The sequence below is a fragment of the Melanostigma gelatinosum genome (genome assembly GCF_949748355.1).
Source record: "Melanostigma gelatinosum genome assembly, chromosome: 6".
NCBI lineage: Eukaryota > Metazoa > Chordata > Actinopteri > Perciformes > Zoarcidae > Melanostigma > Melanostigma gelatinosum.
This window is the reverse complement of record NC_136639.1, coordinates 15,664,354-15,684,409: the sequence shown is the minus strand read 5'-3', so window position 1 is coordinate 15,684,409 and position 20,056 is coordinate 15,664,354. Positions and strand designations below refer to the sequence as shown.

General features: G+C 45.1%; 1 protein-coding gene across 2 annotated transcripts; it reads right to left on the bottom strand.

The window, feature by feature from the left end:
• Positions 1 to 153: 153 nt before the first annotated feature.
• riok2 (RIO kinase 2 (yeast)) lies at positions 154 to 11,920 on the bottom strand. 2 transcript variants are annotated; one of them, XM_079269872.1, is made up of 10 exons: positions 11,683 to 11,920; positions 3,417 to 3,555; positions 3,199 to 3,315; positions 2,728 to 2,903; positions 2,556 to 2,644; positions 2,248 to 2,439; positions 2,053 to 2,145; positions 1,368 to 1,787; positions 1,000 to 1,096; positions 154 to 647 (listed from the first exon to the last, which is right to left on the bottom strand). In XM_079269872.1, the coding sequence occupies exons 2-10, from the start codon at positions 3,547 to 3,549 to the stop codon at positions 486 to 488; spliced, it is 1,479 nt and encodes a 492-aa protein (XP_079125998.1). In that variant the 5' UTR covers positions 3,550 to 3,555; positions 11,683 to 11,920; the 3' UTR covers positions 154 to 485. The 2 variants fall into 2 exon arrangements, with proteins under 2 accessions (XP_079125998.1, XP_079125997.1); XM_079269871.1 differs by lacking the exon at positions 11,683 to 11,920 and adding an exon at positions 4,160 to 4,541.
• Positions 11,921 to 20,056: the final 8,136 nt, after the last annotated feature.

Sequence of the window (20,056 nt, the reverse complement as noted above, 5' to 3'; positions counted from 1 at the left end):
TTCTTTCATGGCAAACGTTAATTAACAGGTTTGTCTTTTGTTTCCATCATGAAGTTGATATGCACAGGTGCATATGATGTCCTGTCAGAAATTGTTTTAAATTTCCTCACTTCTTAAACCATTATTTTGAATAAACACAGAAAAACACATCAATGGTGATTTGAATGGTTTAATTATGAATCATACAGCTTCATTATAAGGAGTCGATATCTAAATTACACTGTACGCTTAACATGGTAGTTAATTACAGTCCAGATAGAAAAACAGATAGTCTTCTTGATGTGTGGTGATCTGCTGAATGCACAGTTTTCGTGTATTTCACAAAGCAGTACGGAGCAGTTGAGGTGTTGCAGAGACACTCTTGCTGTGTTGTTGTTCTTGTTTTCAACTCTTCAGACAAAAGGAGCAGAGGGACCATACAGCATGCATGTTAACCAGAAAGAAAAAAACATGTTGACGCAAATTCAGTCTGTCCGTCTCTGCAGTTATCCCCAGAAGGAGGCGCCATCCAGACTAGACGTGATGTTTTCTTGGTTCTCTCTCCTGGATTTGGTCACCAAGTTGGCTTCTCCTTTCTGCAGACGTCTCCTCTGTGCAGCCTTCTGCTGTTTGCCGAGCTGCGTCCGCACCTTCTGACGGACTACCTCCTGCAGAACACACAAAGATAACGACAGCTGGTTACTACAGATGAATGTACTCACTGTCTGTCTCTGCAAGGCAGGCAAAACAGTGTGTAGACATTTTGTATCTGCTTCGAGCCAAACGTCAAATTCTTTGACAAAATGCAACACCATGTGAAAGCTCTTCAGCAGCACCTACAGGACATTTCAGCTCTTGTCAAAACTGATTACTGGGATTGCTACGCCTAGTGAAGTGTCCAAACATTCAGGGATCACCTCAGAGTGTTTGTATTGTGTAATGGTACTGTATTAGTGTATGGCGCTCTCACCTTGACCCTGTGTGTGTGTGTGTGTGTGTGTGTGTCTGTGTTTTTCTTACCGGTGGTATTGTGGAGCAGCCCCCTATGCTGCCCATTGTACCCTCACTGTCTGTCCTCATCCTCCGGTGGTCTGCCATGTGGAGACTGTCTGAGTCTCTGCAGGAGAAAACACACAAAAAACCCAACTGCTATTATGGCACAACAAAAACCAGTAAATCACTGTTAGGGTAGAATTTGCATGTTTTTAAACATCCTTACTAAATTTGATGCAAATGATGCTATATTTTATAATCTGAAATTTATCGACCAGGAATTCGTATGAACAGACCTAAAATGATTTGGTGGTACCACAGTGTGGCGTATTCAAACATTATGTCATCTTACATGTTTTTCATGTTTGATTATGATAACGTCCTACTGTGCTTACCTGAAGGGTTTGAACTCTTTGTTGGAGGCAGAAAGTTCTGCCAGCTCTGGACACTCATCCACTGCCTCATTCAACTCTTCCACCAAGTCCTTATCTGGCTCTTCATCACTTCTTGCAGTAGATGTCGTCTCAGTCTCTTTTTGTTCTTCCCCCTTTTCACTCATGTTCTCTTCATTTTGGACTTCTGCATGCGAGTCGCTGACTTTCAGACCTTCCAGTTCCAGCATTGCATGCTTATATTTCTCCATGTCCACACTCTCTTCTTCTTTCTCTACCTCCTCTTCATCGTCGCTCTCCTCTTCATCATCATCGTCCTCCTCCTCTCCCTCGGGTCCAGCTGGGTGTAGCAATGCAGCATCTCTCTGCAGATCTTTGGTGAAGCCGCTAGCTGAGACTTCGACATCCAGAGAACAAGAGCGGCTGCAGGAACAAAGAGTTACAACAAAAGTTCATGTAAGACTTGCTTTCCAAATAACGATAAGATAAAACAATTATCAATGCAAAATGTGATTTTTGTAAACACTTGGAAAAATGTTGAACAAGTAAATAAAATCAAGTTGTTTAATAAATAACACAGAGCAGACAACATGAGGTTTTTCCATCACACATCTGAAATGAACACCAAGACAACTTTCTTTGTACATCAGGAGTTTTATTGCAACTGAACATAACCATGCGTAGTTACCTGATGTCTTTGAAGGTTGGGAAGAGCTCGCTTTCGTAATTGTATCGTCTGGCAAAGAAATCTCTGATACATTTGACATCTCTGTCAAAATACCTATAATCAAAGTTAGAAAAAGTGAACAACGGATTCATCTTCATGTCTGTTTCATAATCGTACGTGTACATTCATTTTCAATTGTATAACTCAGACACCAACCATTCAGCATTAAAATGTGTGGTGGACACCATTTGAGGGAAGTCGATCATAGTTATGTGGTCGTGGTCGTCCAGCATCAGGTTGAACTCGTTAAAGTCTCCATGAATCAGGCCGTGATTGGCCAGTTTGACTATGAGCTCCATGAACTCATTGTACAGGGCACCTGGATCCTCCAGTTTATGCACCTGAGACCTGAAAGACAACAATACACTCTAAATTACACAACGAACAGAGAGTAGGATGTGTGCGCTATTGCTATCACTAAAGCAAAATACAAAGCAAGAAAGAAGGATGGCTTGTTTACATACAATGGATATCCATTGATGAGCTCCATCACGACAGCATGTCTGTTATAGTCCACAGGTTTAGGAACAGGAAAGCCCCGATCATACAATGCCTGAAACATTAGGAGACAGTTTAGTAATTGCTGGTGACATTTTCTTTCTAGTCCACATAACTTTCTCTGATTTGTTCCATTACCTTCATGTAGGCAAACTCCTTCATGGCAGACAGGCGAGAGAGGTAGAGCCAGGACATGTTCTTCCTGTGTTGGTGGTAATCTCTCTTGTTCTTCAGGTTCCTGAAGGAGGTACGACCTAATCTGTGAAGCTTCAGAGCGTACTGGTCGTCGTTTGGACTCGCCACGATATATATATCTACAGAAAGTGAGCGCAAACAATCATTTCTGTGAACAAGAGAGTTTCTGACATTGTCCAAGCAGCCTGGGAAACTGACAGAGAACAGAAGTCATTTACATCAACAACAAGGGAAACGTTGCACGAACTACTGGCTTTTGAAACACTACAGATAGACTTCTCAGAATTTCTTCATGGTTATTATGGGTAAAAACAACAACCTCTATCCTGATTTTTACAGAGATTTGTACAAGAAAAAGAGGTGGCTATGTGAACATATGCAGACTATGTACTACGTATGCAACTTTTTTCTTACCCGACTCTTTACCCACACCTATCTGGTTGCCAACTGAGATGAGAACTTCTCTGGCGCACAAGGTCTTCAGAGCCAAGTAGTCATATCCTCCATTGTTCAGCCTGTAACCCTGCACAGCTGAAATCCACACACACATGCCACATTACAACTATGACCCAAATGTACTATGTCCACCAAGACTAGTGAGGTTCAGCGAGCATTCCTGTGTATTTTCTCACCTTTGGAGCGTTCATAGGCCACGAGTTTGTGTTTGACAAGCTCTCTGAGAACCTTGTTGCAGCCGCCGTGTTTAAGGCTAGCTATGGAGGACAGGAGACTCACTGGAACAATCTCATGGTTCTTCATCCCCATCTCAACCTGTGTGCAGAAACGTTCACATGAAGAACCAGAAGTAGATCAGAGCGCTTTAAATCCAAGCCTGCTAGCAGAAATAGTGCTGCAGAGCTGAATTGACATTAAATGAGCACCGCTTGATGAGAGCATGGCCTGGGATTTTAAATGTAACAATATGATGACATGTCGTCGAAGAGGCATTTGACTGATAGTTTAATTGTCATGAGGAGCGCTACTGTGAGCTAAGCTAACTTCATCTGTAGCTTAACTTATATACAGTCTCTGTTTGGAACACGTTTTGGCACAGAATGAGGCGAACTGAGGATGTTGTCCCCCATCACGTAACGTTAACACTACAGTGAAATAGGAAGGGTTCCTCTCCGGGCCAGTATGGACAAGAGGAATACCGACTACCTATTCAAGGTCCATGGGCAAGCAAGTATTGTTTTAAGATGGGCGTCAAAGTGTGAACCTTTGTCAACTCTACACTGACAACACTGACGACATTTCACTCACCGCAACGGTGACATGCACCGGCTAACTCAAGCTAGCAGAGGCTAACTCAGCTGGGACCGAGCAGTTAACGGTTAGCTTAGCTAACGTTAGCTAGCTAGCTAACGTTACTTACCGCTGTGAGGACTCGGAAGTCATCTCGAGATAAGTATCTCAACACCACGACATTCAGCTTCCCCATGTTTCAACCCGATAACAAACGATACGTGTGTTTGTAAAAGTATTACTTTTAGGGCCCAATCGTCCACATGTTTAGTAAACACACGTGCAAGTCGGAAGTTCAGGGAACGGGAAAACGTCACTTCTGGTTTACGTTCGATGACGCCATCCGGACACACCCGGTATCTTTAACACAATACAATACTTCACAGCAAGTTGCACCAGCTGCGCCAGCGGAATGCGATGACGTCATAAAGGCGTGAGCAGAGCATTCCAGAACTCACGGAATGTGATGACGAATAAGGGCAGTGATGACACTCAATTCGAAGTCACAGAAATCATATAGTCTGCATGTCCCTGCATTATTACTACATTTTCACAGATCTAATCGAGCAATCACAATGGACTCCAATATGGATCACAATCAACTCTTTCGGCTTGATATAAATCAGCTCAAAATTAAACTAGAATCATCTGAAGAGGTCAAGCTTAAACTAAAAGTAAGAACTCTGCAGGATATAAACCAGGGCCTCGAGTTAAAGTTGGCACTGGCCAATAAGGAATTAATCACAAAATCCCAAAACTCCCAAGATTATTTGGCTTATTTTGAAATGCAAACTACGGAACACGAATCCGCAATAGTAGCTCGGGATGAAGAGCTGCGCAGGATGATCGCAAAGCACACATATCAGCTTGAGAGCAATGAGGAAATGCACACTAGAACCGTCGCTCAACAAACACTCACACATGAAGCTGATAAGTTGGAGATGACAGCTGACTTCAATAGGCAAAAGGGAGAGATGGAGGTGACCCACCAAAAGCAAATGGAAGAGGTAGTTTCCACTCTTAAATATGAAATAAAACAGCTTGAGGCTGAAAGGCAGGCTGCAGAGGTGAACCACAAGAATGAAGTAATGGAACTAGAGCAAACGAAGAACAGAAATGAAGACAAAGCCAACACTGAGATGAGGCTCCTCAAACGCTATTACTACAAGCTGAAAGGAATCAACAATGACCTGGAAGTAGAGAAGTATAACCTGTGCAAGAGACTTGAGGAGCTGTTAGACATGGATCTTCTAAAAAAGGAAAAGATGGATCTCATTCTGATTGGTGAAACAAATGAGAAGACTATTTGTGATCTGCAAAAACAGATTCAGTATTTAAAACCGTCCCTCAACAAAGTACAATCCAGTCTTCAGGAGGAGAAAAATTCATATGCAATTTTAAAAACCAAAGAGGCCCTGAACTGTAATGTGATAAAGGACCAAGGGTTTAAAATAAGTAGAATGCAGCTCGAGTTAAAAAAAGAGAAAGAGGCCAAGCAGGAGGCCAAAGCAGTAAACTCCAAGCTCACCATGACCATTTCAACTCATGAGGACAGACAGAGGAGTTCCGATGCAGAGAACAAAAAATTGAGGCAGGATATCCAAGCAGTGCAGCACGATTACGTGCAATTCAGGGCGCGTATAGAGGATTGCTTTGATGAAACTAGCACCAACAAAGAATTCCAAGAAATAATGATTAAGTTTAAAAGACATTACATGGATGATGTCAAACCCACGACAAAGGCATGTGTTAAAAGATATGAAGAGGAAAAGAAGAACGAATCAGTATTCAAGGCCCGGATGACAAATGTTCTCGAAAATATGAACAATTGGAGGAAACGCGTCAACAAACAGGCTGAAAATGAGCGAATAAAACTCCAAAAGACACAATCGGAGTACAGGACCATGATGAGCGAGCATCTGCAATTACGGGACCAAAAAATGGCGGAAAAGAAAGTGGATGCAGCACCAGCTGACCTGCCAGGCAAGGTCACCTACATACATGTGAAGCCGTATGTAATGAAGGCTCAGTCGGTTCACATCGATGGACGCTCACTGCCGTGATGTGTGATACATCGATGGACGCTCACTGCCTTGATGTGTGATACATCGATGGACGCTCACTGCCGTGATGTGTGATACATCGATGGACGCTCACTGCCTTGATGTGTGATACATCGATGGACGCTCACTGCCTTGATGTGTGATACATCGATGGACGCTCACTGCCTTGATGTGTGATACATCGATGGACGCTCACTGCCTTGATGTGTGATACATCGATGGACGCTCACTGCCTTGATGTGTGATACATCGATGGAAGCTCACTGCCTTGATGTGTGATACATCGATGATGTGTGATGTGTGATCCATCGATGGACGCTCAGTGCGATGATGTGTGAGCCATCATGAGAGCCGAGTGTGGTGACCTCACTCGGTTCTCATCGATGGCTCACACATCATCGCTTGAGGCTGAGGCTGAAAGGCAGGCTGCAGAGGTGAACCACAAGAATAAAGTAATGGAACTACAGCAAGCGAAGAACAGAAATGAAGACAAAGCCAACACTGAGATAAGGCTCCTCAAACGCGAATACTACAAGGTGAAAATAGTCAACAATGACCTGAGAGAAGAGAATCATATCCTGTGCAAGAGAGTTCAGGAGCTGTTCGACATGGATCTTCTAAAAAAGGAAAACATGGATCTCATTCTGATTGGTGAAACAAATGAGAAGACTATTTGTGATCTGAAAAAACAGATTCATTATTTAAAACCGTCCCTCAAAAAAGTACAATCCAGTCTTCAGGAGGAGAAAAATTCATATGCAATTTTAAAAACCAAAGAGGCCCTGAACTGTAATGTGATAAAGGACCATGGGTTTAAAATAAGTAGAATGCAGCTCGAGTTAAAAAAAGAGAAAGAGGCCAAGCAGGAGGCCAAGGCAGTAAACTCCAAGCTCACCTTGACCATTTCAACTCATAAGGACAGACAGAGGAGTTCCGATGCAGAGAACAAAAAATTGAGGCAGGATATCCAAGCAGTGCAGCACGATTACATGCAGTTCACTAGGTTCTCATCGATGGACGCTCACTGCCGTGATGTGTGATACATAGCTGAGAGCCGAGTGTGGTGACCTCACTCGGCTCCCTTTTCGCTTCTTCTTGGGAGCCTCATCCTCATCATCATCGCCACCCCCACGTTTCTTGGTGGGCTTCTTCTTGTTCGCCACCCTGCGCCCCCTGGGAGCTTCATCATTCTCGTCTTCGTCCTCGACCACGAGGACATTAATCAACAATGCCCACAATTACAATTGTGTAATGTCAGTCAGTCCACCACAAAAAATGGCGGAAAAGAAAGTGGATGCAGCACCAGCCGACCTGCCAGGCAAGGGCACCTACATACATGTGAAGCCGTATGTAATGAAGGCTCAGTCGGTTCACTCGGTTCACTCGGTTCTCATCGATGGACGCTCACTGCTGTGATGTGTGATACATCGATGATGTGTGATGTGTGATCCATCGATGGACGCTCAGTGCGATGATGTGTGAGCCATCATGAGAGCCGAGTGTGGTGACCTCACTCGGTTCTCATCGATGGCTCACACATCATCGCTTGAGGCTGAGGCTGAAAGGCAGGCTAAAGAGGTGAACCACAAGAATAAAGTAATGGAACTACAGCAAGCGAAGAACAGAAATGAAGACAAAGCCAACACTGAGATAAGGCTCCTCAAACGCGAATACTACAAGGTGAAAATAGTCAACAATGACCTGAGAGAAGAGAATCATATCCTGTGCAAGAGAGTTCAGGAGCTGTTCGACATGGATCTTCTAAAAAAGGAAAACATGGATCTCATTCTGATTGGTGAAACAAATGAGAAGACTATTTGTGATCTGAAAAAACAGTTTCATTATTTAAAACCGTCCCTCAAAAAAGTACAATCCAGTCTTCAGGAGGAGAAAAATTCATATGCAATTTTAAAAACCAAAGAGGCCCTGAACTGTAATGTGATAAAGGACCAAGGGTTTAAAATAAGTAGAATGCAGCTCGAGTTAAAAAAAGAGAAAGAGGCCAAGCAGGAGGCCAAGGCAGTAAACTCCAAGCTCACCTTGACCATTTCAACTCATAAGGACAGACAGAGGAGTTCCGATGCAGAGAACAAAAAATTGAGGCAGGATATCCAAGCAGTGCAGCACGATTACATGCAATTCAGGGCGCGTATAGAGGATTTCTTTGATGAAACTAGCACCAACAAAGAATTCCAAAAAATAATGATTAAGTTTAAAAGACATTACATGGATGATGACAAACCCACGACAAAGGCATGCGTTAAAAGATATGAAGAGGAAAAGAAGAACGAATCAGTATTCAAGGCCCGGGTGACAAATGTTCTCGAAAATATGAACAATTGGAGGAAACGCGTCAACAAACAGGCTGAAAATGAGCGAATGAGACTCCAAAAGACACAATCGGAGTACAGGACCATGATGAGCGAGCATCTGCAATTACGGGACCAAAAAATGGCGGAAAAGAAAGTGGATGCAGCACCAGCTGACCTGCCAGGCAAGGTCACCTACATACATGTGAAGCCGTATGTAATGAAGGCTCAGTCGGTTCACTAGGTTCTCATCGATGGACGCTCACTGCCGTGATGTGTGATACATCGATGGACGCTCACTGCCTTGATGAGTGATACATTGATGATGTGTGATGTGTGATCCATAGATGAGAGCCGAGTGTGGTGACCTCACTCGGCTCCCTTTTCGCTTCTTCTTGGGAGCCTCATCCTCATCATCATCGCCACCCCACGTTTCTTGGTGGGCTTCTTCTTGTTCGCCACCCTGCGCCCCCTGGGAGCTTCATCATTCTCGTCTTGACCACGAGGACATTAATCAACAATGCCCACAATTACAATTGTGTAATGTCAGTCAGTCCACCACAAAAAATGGCGGAAAAGAAAGTGGATGCAGCACCAGCCGACCTGCCAGGCAAGGGCACCTACATACATGTGAAGACGTATGTAATGAAGGCTCAGTCAGTTCACTAGGTTCTCATCGATGGACGCTCACTGCCGTGATGTGTGATACATAGCTGAGAGCCGAGTGTGGTGACCTCACTCGGCTCCCTTTTCGCTTCTTCTTGGGAGCCTCATCATCATCGCCACCCCCACGTTTCTTGGTGGGCTTCTTCTTGTTCGCCACCCTGCGCCCCCTGGGAGCTTCATCATTCTCGTCTTCGTCCTCGACCACGAGGACATTAATCAACAATGCCCACAATTACAATTGTGTAATGTCAGTCAGTCCACCACAAAAATGGCGGAAAAGAAAGTGGATGCAGCACCAGCCGACCTGCCAGGCAAGGGCACCTACATACATGTGAAGCCGTATGTAATGAAGGCTCAGTCGGTTCACTCGGTTCTCATCGATGGACGCTCACTGCCGTGATGTGTGATACATCGATGATGTGTGATGTGTGATCCATCGATGGACGCTCAGTGCGATGATGTGTGAGCCATCATGAGAGCCGAGTGTGGTGACCTCACTCGGTTCTCATCGATGGACGCTCAGTGCCGTGATGTGTGATCCATCGATGATGTGTGAGGTGTGATCCATCGATGATGTGTGATGTGTGATCCATCGATGGACGCTCAGTGCGGTGATGTGTGATCCATAGCTGAGAGCCGAGTGTGGTGACCTCACTCGGCTCCCTTTTCGCTTCTTCTTGGGAGCCTCATCCTCATCATCATCGCCACCCCCACGTTTCTTGGTGGGCTTCTTCTATTTGTAAATAAAATATATTCATTCACTGTTAAATAATATGCGCTATACTTGTAAAGCTTATATTGCGGAGTTGTGAGGTCACTGTAAGTAGGTCAAAAACGCCGAATGGGGCATTCCGTCACCCGCTCGTACGATAGAAACAGATACAGTGGCCCTGAAAGTAACACTTGCTTAAACCACCAGATTAGGGCGGAAACTGCCATCTTAGAGTAGGAGAAGAGCTCTTTTTATCTATTCACACAGAGACTTCGAAGTAGTTTGGAATTGCACCCTTTTTCTGCAACTTAAGTGTTAACAATATGCTGTACATCAACATCTCACACACACTGACGTTCCAGAGAAGGCGGGTCCCGGACGTGAGCCATTGTGGGTGACGTTGCCCAGTGCTCCATCAGGCCATTTGAATGCTAGAAACAAATCCGCCTCTGCTTTGATTTTGACCAATGGCTCCACAAGGAGAACCAGATGACACGCCTGCGTACTCTGTATAAGCGCTCTTAGGTTTCACTTTTGCACCTTTTGGTCCGTGCACGTTTAACTGCTGGACATAATACTTCTGTTACAAATAAACATTGCTTGAATTGAGCTAAACGCCTCGACCTAAGTCTGTTCACCTGAGTTTTCTCCTCAACATGGGTTTCATTCACAACATTGTTCGCCACCCTGCGCCCCCTGGGAGCTTCATCATTCTCGTCTTCGTCCTCGACCACGAGATACTAAGTGGGTTACATTATCAATTAATCCACTGCAGAAAATGTTTTCGTAATTCTTGCAATTCTTAAAGACGACACAAGATGACACTGTGACACAGGTTTACTGTAGCAGCTGAGCTGCTGTCTTTTGTCTCTGGTTTAATTCCTCCTGTGTGTGCACCTGGCCTTTTGTCTGAACTGAAGTGTCTTTGTGATATTATAATAATAATAAAAATGTATTTTATTTGTAACGCACTTTTCATTATTTTTTTTTAAAAATCTCAGTGCCACAGAGCCAGTATATAGTAAAAAGCATAGTTAAAACATAAAAAAAACTATAATAAAATAAAAAACCAGTGAATGAACGGAAACACAAAAGAAATAACTGACAGTGACTTAGGTCAGAAAGGCTTTCCTGAATAAAAAGGTTTTTAGGCCAGTCTTAAAAGAGACCAGTGTCTGTGTTGCCCTTAGATCAGCGGTTCCCAAACTTTTTAGGCCACGCACCCCCTTCTACATCCCGACCGGGTTCACGCACCCCCCCCCCCCCCCCCACACACACACACCTTAAAAAAAAAAAAAAGCAACAGCCGCATAAAAATCGGACGAATGAGAGAACAGTTTGCTCGCACGTGGCGTTTGTTTACAAGATAAAAAACACAAAAACTCTTCCTGCACCGTGCCTTCGAAAAGGTAACGGACCTAACGTTACGAAGGTAACGGACGATTGGCCAGATTGGCCACATCTGTAGGCTCGTCTACTTGCAGAGAGTAAAACTCACTATTCTTCACGCGACCGACTAATGTAGCCAGGATGTCTTCGGACAAAGCATCGATGCGCGCGACAGTGTTGTTGGACACCGGGATCACGTCCAACTTTTTCGCTTCTCTCTCTCCAATCATATATGCCACCATCTCTTTAACATTTTCCCTCTCCACCACCGCCTCTCCTTCTCCCTATTACGCGGTCAGAATACTACCACAACACGCCGCCTGTCTTCGGCAGAAATGCGCTCATCCACGCACGGGAACAACACCGAGTTGTAATATATACCTCCATAACACCCCGCCACTCTCGGCTCATACCTCCCCAGCAACGAGGCACATCACCCGGTCACAATACCTCCAGAATATCCCCCGGGTGAAATCCGGGACTTGGTTTTATGGTTCCGAGTGGCGGCGCTCACCCGTTGGCGCCGGGACGCGAGGTCTCCAGCCGCCCCCGCCGTGAGGCACCCGATCGTCAGGTCTTCAGCCCTCGGAACAGGCCGCGGGTCAATAACTTGTGGGTGGCGGGGTAGAGGCGAGGCAGATCACAGAAAAATAATAAAGACTAGAGTACGGCAAAGATATGTTGATGAGAAACGTACATCAAACACAAACGTAATCAGGGAGAAAATACGTTCGTGGTAAAACGTAATTGAGAATGCATTTTAGTTTTGGGGGAACGTAATTTTTAGGAGACAGGACTGCACCGCCATTACATTTTTCCTCTCGCGCACCCCCTAGAGGCAGCTCGCGCACCCCCAGGGGTGCACGCACCACACTTTGGGAATCCCTGCCTTAGATGGTCAGGGAGACTGTTCCATAGGCGTGGAGCTGTCGAGCCAAAGGCCCGGTCGCCCATGGTGCGGAGCTTGGTGCTGGGGACCCGGAGGAGCGAGCTGTTTGATGATCTGAGGGTGCGGGTGGAGATTTGGGGAGTGATGAGATCTTGTAGGTAGGGAGGTGCATGTCCATTTATGCATTTATGTGTGAGTAGTAGGACTTTGTAATCAATCCGGAATGAGACAGGGAGCCAGTGTAGGGAGTGCAGAATGGGTGTTATGTGCTCATACTTCCGGACTCTCATCAGGATCCTGGCAGCGCTGTTTTGGATGTATTGCAGCTTCTGGATGTTCTTGGCAGTGATCCCAGTGAATAGTGCGTTGCAGTAGTCCAGTCTTGAGGATATAAAGGCGTGGAAGAGCTTCTCTGCATCTGACAGGGTTAAAGTGGGGCGGAGTTTGGAGATGTTTTTGAGATGATAAAATGAGGTTTTTCACAGGTGTTTTATATGGTCATTAAAGGACAGGTGTGGGTCAAACTTAACTCCCAGATTGACTGTGGAGGCGAGGGGGATGACCTGACCGTCGAAGGTGAGATGAGTTATGGAGGATGACTGAACCTGGTGTGGAGTGCCAACAAGGAGGGCTTCGGTTTTGCTACTGTTTAACTGTTATGTGTGTTATGCAGACACAGTGTTTTGTACAGGTGCAGGCCTTTGATTACAGGATCAGTGTAAGAGGGCAGTGACATTGTTGGCCGAACAGTGTTAACTGAACCACTGGGTTTGTTATTTCACCACGTTGCTCTGTTCCACATTGTGAAAAATACAGATGTTATTCAGCCGAAAGGAAAGGTTGGAAACGATTGACTCTCATATATGCTGCTTATGTAATTAAATTAATCTTTTTAATAAATGCAATCAATTCAGCAGACCAACCTTGGACCGACTGCTTTTAAAAATATTGAAATGTATAATCAGAATGATCAATGAATATACTCGACATGCTACTTGATTACTCCACATCTATTATTATAATTATTTTGATTCAAATAAGCTGATTCTTTATTTATTTTCAATTTCCTCTCTCGTTGCATGCTGAAGGCAAATAAGAGAACATGATAACTCTCAACCTTGATTGGTTAATGACCAACGCTGGTTTTGAGATTATCATGTTCTGTAACTTTCTAAAAGGATTTGTTTTTTAATAATCTACAGCTACGAAAGCATATGACATTTTAACGGTTTACAGTCTGTAGAGATTTCGATTGTTTCGGCTGATAGACTGAAGGTGTTTCTTACTGATAAAACTTGTAGTTTGCTCCTCTGGCTCTCAGCAGCAGGAGAGTCTCGAGACAGAATTTCTTGTTAAACAGCCTATGATGGACAGGCGCAGTCATCGGTTTCCCTGAGTCCGGACAGTTACTTACACCCAAGCACGGACCAGAGTGACCGATGGTGTGTTCCTTCACCATTCCAGCATGCGCGTGCCCCAAAGCACGCACGCACGCACACACACACACACACACACACACACACACACACACACACTGTTCTGCAGAGCTTGACTAGAGATATACCGACTCAACACATTTAAACCTGGGAGAACAAACAATCTGCAGCCACTGGGTCAAGTTCTGAGAAAACACGTATTTTATTCTGCGCAGGTGCATCAGCTTAAATAGACAGTCACATGACACACTCACACCTGAAATGCATTGGCAATAATTGGGAGCACAATCAGTTGCTTCAATTAACACCCCCACTTGATCACACATTATTGACAACCATAAATCATACAAGGGGAAAAACATGGAAACCAACTGCACTTAACTGCACTTAACTGGCTATGCCCCAAACAAGAACATGGAAAAAGTAAGTAGCTTTGCTTTAGTAGCTGGTTTTGTCATCAGGTCAGCTACCATCCGGTCTGTTGGGCAATACTCCAAACATACTTTACAGTCATTAACAGTTGATCTCACAAAATGGTATTTTATATCAATGTGCTTACATCGCTGTCTGCTCACTGGATTCTTGGCTAATGCAATTGTACCTTGGTTATCTTCAAAAATCTTAGGTACATCATACAGACAGTCATCAAGATGTTCAAGCAGTTGAGATAAGTAAAGACACTCTTGTGTGGTTGCGGCCAACGCCATATACTCTGCCTCACAAGTTGACAGTGCTACCGTTGGCTGCTTTTTGGTCTTCCAGGAAATCAGAGGACCATTCTCACTCAGACTAACACAATAACCAGTTGTACTGCGTCTGTCAGTTGCATCACCTGCCCAATCTGCATCACTGTAAGCAAACAACCTCAGCTCATCACATTTTCTGTAACACAACATTTTGTCATTTGTGCCCTTCAAATATTTCAGTACATGCTTAACAGTTGTCCACTGCTCTTCTGTCGGCTCACTGAAATGCTGTGACAGTCTGCTTACAACAAAGCTCAGATCAGGTCTGGTGCATGAGGTTAGGTAGATTAGGCTACCCACTGCCTCTCTGTATTTTCTGGGGTCACCTAGCTTCTCATCAGTGTAATGCAGCTTTGGTTCACAAGGTGTTGACCTGGGCTTACAATCCTGCATATTAAACCTGTCAAGCAGCTTGTCAACATAGCTCTGCTGTGACATGGTCACACATCCATTACACTGGTCAAAAGTGATACCAAGAAAATTCTTCAGTCTGCCCAAATCTTTCATCTGGAACTTCACAGCAAGCATCTTTTTTACTGCTTTTAAAGCACTCTCATCACTGGCTGCAATAACCAGGTCATCAACCCAGATCAGTAGGATCACCTTGTCATGTTCCGTTTCTCTCTCATAAACACAGTGATCGGCTGGATTCTGTACAAACATATTTTCACATAGATAGTCATGCAACATTATGTTCCAGTTTCTACCTGATTGTTTAAGCCCATATAGTGACTTCTTTAGTCTACACACCATCTTCCCATTTGTCTGAGATTTTACATCATAACCCTCTGGCTGTTCCATGTAAATCTCACAATCAATTGGTGCATGTAAGTAGGCGGTTTTAACATCCATCTGATGCAGGATCAGATCCTCCTGGGCAGCTTTCTGCATCAACACTCTCACACTAGTCAGGTCGGCAGTAGGAGAAAACGTTTCTCCATAATCTACACCCATCCGTTGACTGTATCCCTTGGCTACATAGCGGGCCTTGTACTTGTCAGATCCATCAACATTGGTTTTGAGAGTATACACCCATCTACCCCCCACTGCTTTCTTGCCCTCAGGTAAGGTGGTCAGAGTAAATGTGTTGTTATCCCTCAGTGCCTTCATCTCCTCATCCATTGCATCTATCCACTTACTTGAGTTGGATGAAGACACAGCATCTCTGAACGTCTGTGGTACATTACAAACCATCCTGTAGCAATAATCAATGTTGATCTGAGCCTGATCACTCTCTATCCCATAGAAGTCTGGCCTCCTCCTCTCTCTAGCAGGGTATCTCCGTGGAGACTGGGATTCGGGCTTGACTCCACCTGTCTGTAGGCCTATCTGGCTTGGACCTGGCCTAGCTTCTGGGATGTCGTTCTGCTCGGGTTGGTCAGGGTCAGGTCTGGTTGCGTTAGACTGCACACCAGTGTCATCGTCGGACATGTCATCAGTCTGCTGTCCCTCAACACAGGACATGAACCTCACCAGTCGGTGCTTCATCACCTTCCTGCTGTCAGGGTAGTAGACCATATAGGCTGGACTGTTCTTGTCATAACCAACGAAGATGCCCTTGTCAGACCTTGACTCTAGCTTCTTCCTGTCCTGCCTGTAGGCGTAACATACAGTACCAAACTTCTGCATCCTGGAGACATTAGGTCTCCTTCCTGTCAGCATAAAGTAAGGTGTCTCTCTAGTGCGGTTGTTGAAACATCTATTCCTCACCACTGCTGCTGTCTGGACCGCATACGGCCATAGCTCCTTGGCTAACTGGCTCTCCAAGAGCATACATCTCGCCATGTCAAAAAGGGTTCTCCAGTTACGCTCAGCAGTGCCATTCTGGTGTGGTGAGTATGGTGCTGATCTTTCATGTCTGATTCTATTCCTACGCAGTAGAGCTTGGTAACCCTGCCCTGTGAACTCTGTACCATTGTCAGACCTGATACACTTCACTTTCCCATATGGGGCTGTGTCGGCTAGAAACCTCTCTGTGGCTTCTACAGTGTCCCTCTTGTACTTTAGATAGTACACAAACACTGCACTTGAATAGTCGTCAGTAAAGGAAAGTGCATACCTATACCCTTCCTTGGACTCTGGGTCAATGGGGCCTGACAAGTCAGTGTGAACCAGCTCTAAGGCTGATTTGGCCCTCACATCAGGCTTCCTGTTTCTGCTCTGAGTGAACTTGCCCTGAGTACACACTTCACATATCATGGGTTTGGACGCTTTACCCCTGATTGACATTCCATCCACAACATTCTCTAACTTCATGACATCATCAAAATTACAGTGCCCCAAAATCTCGTGCCACGTCTGAATATCATGACAGCTCATACATTGATCATCACAGTCATTGTTTACTGACACAGTAGGCAAATAGAACAGTCTGTTATGCTCATAAATGAGGAAGCGCGTACCGTCTCTATACTGCAAGACGTTTTCTCCTTCCTTGAAGATCACCGTTGCCCCACGATAAGTTGCAGCTCTCACGGAGAAGATGTCTTGGGGATACGAGGGGATGTACAGCGCCTGCTTCAGTGTGGTACTGAGGTGCCGCCCCCTGCTGTCGATCAGACACACCTCGGCGTCTCCTCTGCGCTCCGCGACCCCCGTGCAGCTTGTGCCATCGGCCAGCTCCACGCAGTGCGTCTCGGACTGGAATCGGTCATCGAAGTTCTTGAACTTCGCCAGGTCAGTGATGATATGCGCCGTCGCACCGGTGTCCACCATCAAGCCCTTTCTGGTGACACCGCTTCCTGGCTCGCTGGTCACCAGCTTGAACACGAAGGTGTTGTCATCCATCTCCTCGGACACTCCACGCGCGTTGTCCCGCTGCCACTGTCGCCATCCTCCTCGCCGTCCGGTACTCTCGCCCTGGCCGTACCACTGTTGACCACGCTGACAGTCTCTTACCTTGTGACCTCTCTGGCCACAACGGAAACACACAATGTCCCCGCTCTCGGTGCTGCGTGCACCTGCGCCTGCTGGGGCAGCCCTCCTTGGATGCGCCTGGGCCCTCATGACATTGTCGTCGGCCGCAGCTGTGCGCATACCTTCAGTGCTCTCATAACTGCGCAACTTAGTCTTGAACTCCGCAAAAGAGAGAGTCTCATAACTTTGAGTGATAAAAATGGAAAAAGGCTTAAATGAGTCTGGCAGCCCCTTCAAAATCATTGCAACCAATAGTCCATCGCTTAAAACCTCTCCAGCATTACGCAGCGCTGTGATCGAAATCTCAGCACGTATGACATAGTCAGTCACACTCTCACTACTCATCTTTTGCAAAGAAGTCAGTTCTGTATACAGGCATACAATGCGGGGCTTACCCTTGCCTGCATAATAGTCACGCAAAATCCTGAGCGCTCCACGCCCGTCATCCGCTGCCTCTCGCATGACCAGAGACAAACTTTTGTCATCAAGGAATTGGATCAGTTCCGCGTACGCTTCCGCGTTCTTCGCCGCATCCTCAGCCAGTGCGTTTTCTTCTGCGCCATCGGCGGGCTGATTCAAAATGGTGTCCTTCAGTTTCTGCAACCGCAGATGTCCCAAAAACTTTGTCTCCCACAGTTCATAGTTCTTTTCGTCCCCATTAAAAACAAGACGAGACCAACGTGAACTCGTATGTCCGCTCATGGTGCTGGCACTCCAATCAGTGAGCTACGCACACAAGCAAATGTCTCTCAGTGGCTACTCACGCCGGATATCTCTTTGCACAAACGTCTAACGCATCTGGGCCCATAACCTGTTCTGCAGAGCTTGACTAGAGATATACCGACTCAACACATTTAAACCTGGGAGAACAAACAATCTGCAGCCACTGGGTCAAGTTCTGAGAAAACACGTATTTTATTCTGCGCAGGTGCATCAGCTTAAATAGACAGTCACATGACACACTCACACCTGAAATGCATTGGCAATAATTGGGAGCACAATCAGTTGCTTCAATTAACACACACACACACACACACACACACACACACACACACACACACACACACACACACACACACACAGTGTCTTCTTTCCACCATTCCAGCATGGTGCTTCAACACAAAGCAGCTCTCTTAGTGCTCATACCATTCTATCTTTTTCTCCCTCCTCTCACTTGTCTTTGCCACAGTTTCGGCTGTATCGAATCCAATACATCTGATCAAAAAGTGGCCATATATGTTTTGAGACAGATTCACCATCACCTTGTGGGTTTATGTGAGCACTCGCGTGTGTCCACTGGTCTTCAGATGTATTGTTTAAAATGTGATGACCCCATCCATTTTCTGTGTGTGGAGGGCTGAATATCCTCAATGGACCTGCAGTAAATCGGGATCCTTTGATTAGAAATGAATGAGCCCCTCGTTAGTGTAAGATGAAAGTGAGAGCTGGATAGGTCAAAGTGATGAAAGGACCTTTGCAGTACCGACTGAAGTAAAGTGATCTCTACAGTTGATTTACACATAGTGTATCAAAGCTACCAGCCCTTCCCCCTATTATCTCATTCACATGAAGAAAGAAATTTCTTATGATTTTAATAATGCATAAAAGCTTAAAAGTGGTAGCATACCTCTCCCCAATTTACTCCCAATGTTTAGCTATTTCACCAATATGTTGCCTATGTATAAAATATGTGTTTAAAATGTATTTCACAGGATGATCACACCACTGAGAACACTCAACTAACCTCTGAACAGCCAACGTTAAGGTATTAGACATGCTGTTGATATTGTTTACGTAAACAGATGGAGAAAGGTTTTCCAAACAGTTTTAAAAGGTTGTTTGTTCATGTCAGTACCGTCTCTTGGTGTTTGAATTTCCTTCACTGTGTTGCTTCAGAGTGAAGGTGGGATCACGGGAGGCTGGCCCACAGAGGATGTCTGCTCCACAAACAGACATGAACAATTTTGAGGGTAAAACACATATACACAAAAGCACACACTCACAGCGTCAGCCTGTTAAATTGCTTTATTGTTGTTTGCCAGCGTTAAGCTTCAGGGAGAGAGTGCTAAATTGAGGCAGGAATTGGAGAAGCTTAGGAAGGTCTCCAACAACAAGCGTGGGCTTTATTCCTAGGGTATCATCGCTGTGCCTTTAGCGAGCTGCTGTGTGTTTGGAAACATCAAATTTGATTAGATTAGGGCAGAGGAGAGATCTACTTACTCTGCCTGTTCTGCTGCAAGTCTCCTAAACAATAATCTGCTCTCAGATGCTGGTACAAGCAGCGAGTAAATGAGGGCCCTGAAGAGAAATGTGAGGAGGGAAGGCATAACCTGTTCCAAGCCCAGCTGATACAGCTGATACACGCACATCCAGAAATGATTATTTGCCTCAATTAGCTCTTTATGTGTTCACATTCTCTCTTTCTGGAGTTTTACCGTACAGTTATTATATGTGTTGCAGTGTGGATGTGGAGAAAGTCTTGATCAACACCACTACTAGCACCCAATAAATACAGACACATAATAAATGCAGGACATATTACAGCTTACAGCATTTACAGTGGAATTTTTCTGAGAATATTTTGGCACAAACTGTATGCAGGATGTGTAAATAAAACGAAAGTTACGAACGTAACTACGGTTCTATGAATCCTGGATGACCGCCAGAGGCAGTGCTTAACACTGGATGTATCCCGTCTCGCGCATGCGCAGGTCGAATATTTATATCAACAAAGTCACGTGTGACCTCGGATGACCACCGTCATCTATAAGTTCCGGTGTCATCCTGAGCTCAGTCCTATGGAATCTTCTCGCGAGTTCACGGGATTCCGAGTGACCAAGAACTCTGGCGGTCATCCAGGATTCATAGAACCGTAGTTACGTTCGTAACTTTCGTTCTATT

Excerpts from the sequence above, each read along its gene's own strand:
- riok2 (XM_079269871.1), bottom strand. The coding sequence starts at position 4,225 with ATGGGGAAGCTGAATGTCGTGGTGTTGAGATACTTATCTCGAGATGAC. Across the intron at positions 2,440-2,555 it reads CTCATCAATGGATATCCATT|GTCTCAGGTGCATAAACTGG; the intron begins GTATGTAAACAA and ends GTTGTCTTTCAG. Across the intron at positions 1,097-1,367 it reads AAAGAGTTCAAACCCTTCAG|AGACTCAGACAGTCTCCACA; the intron begins GTAAGCACAGTA and ends TTTCTCCTGCAG.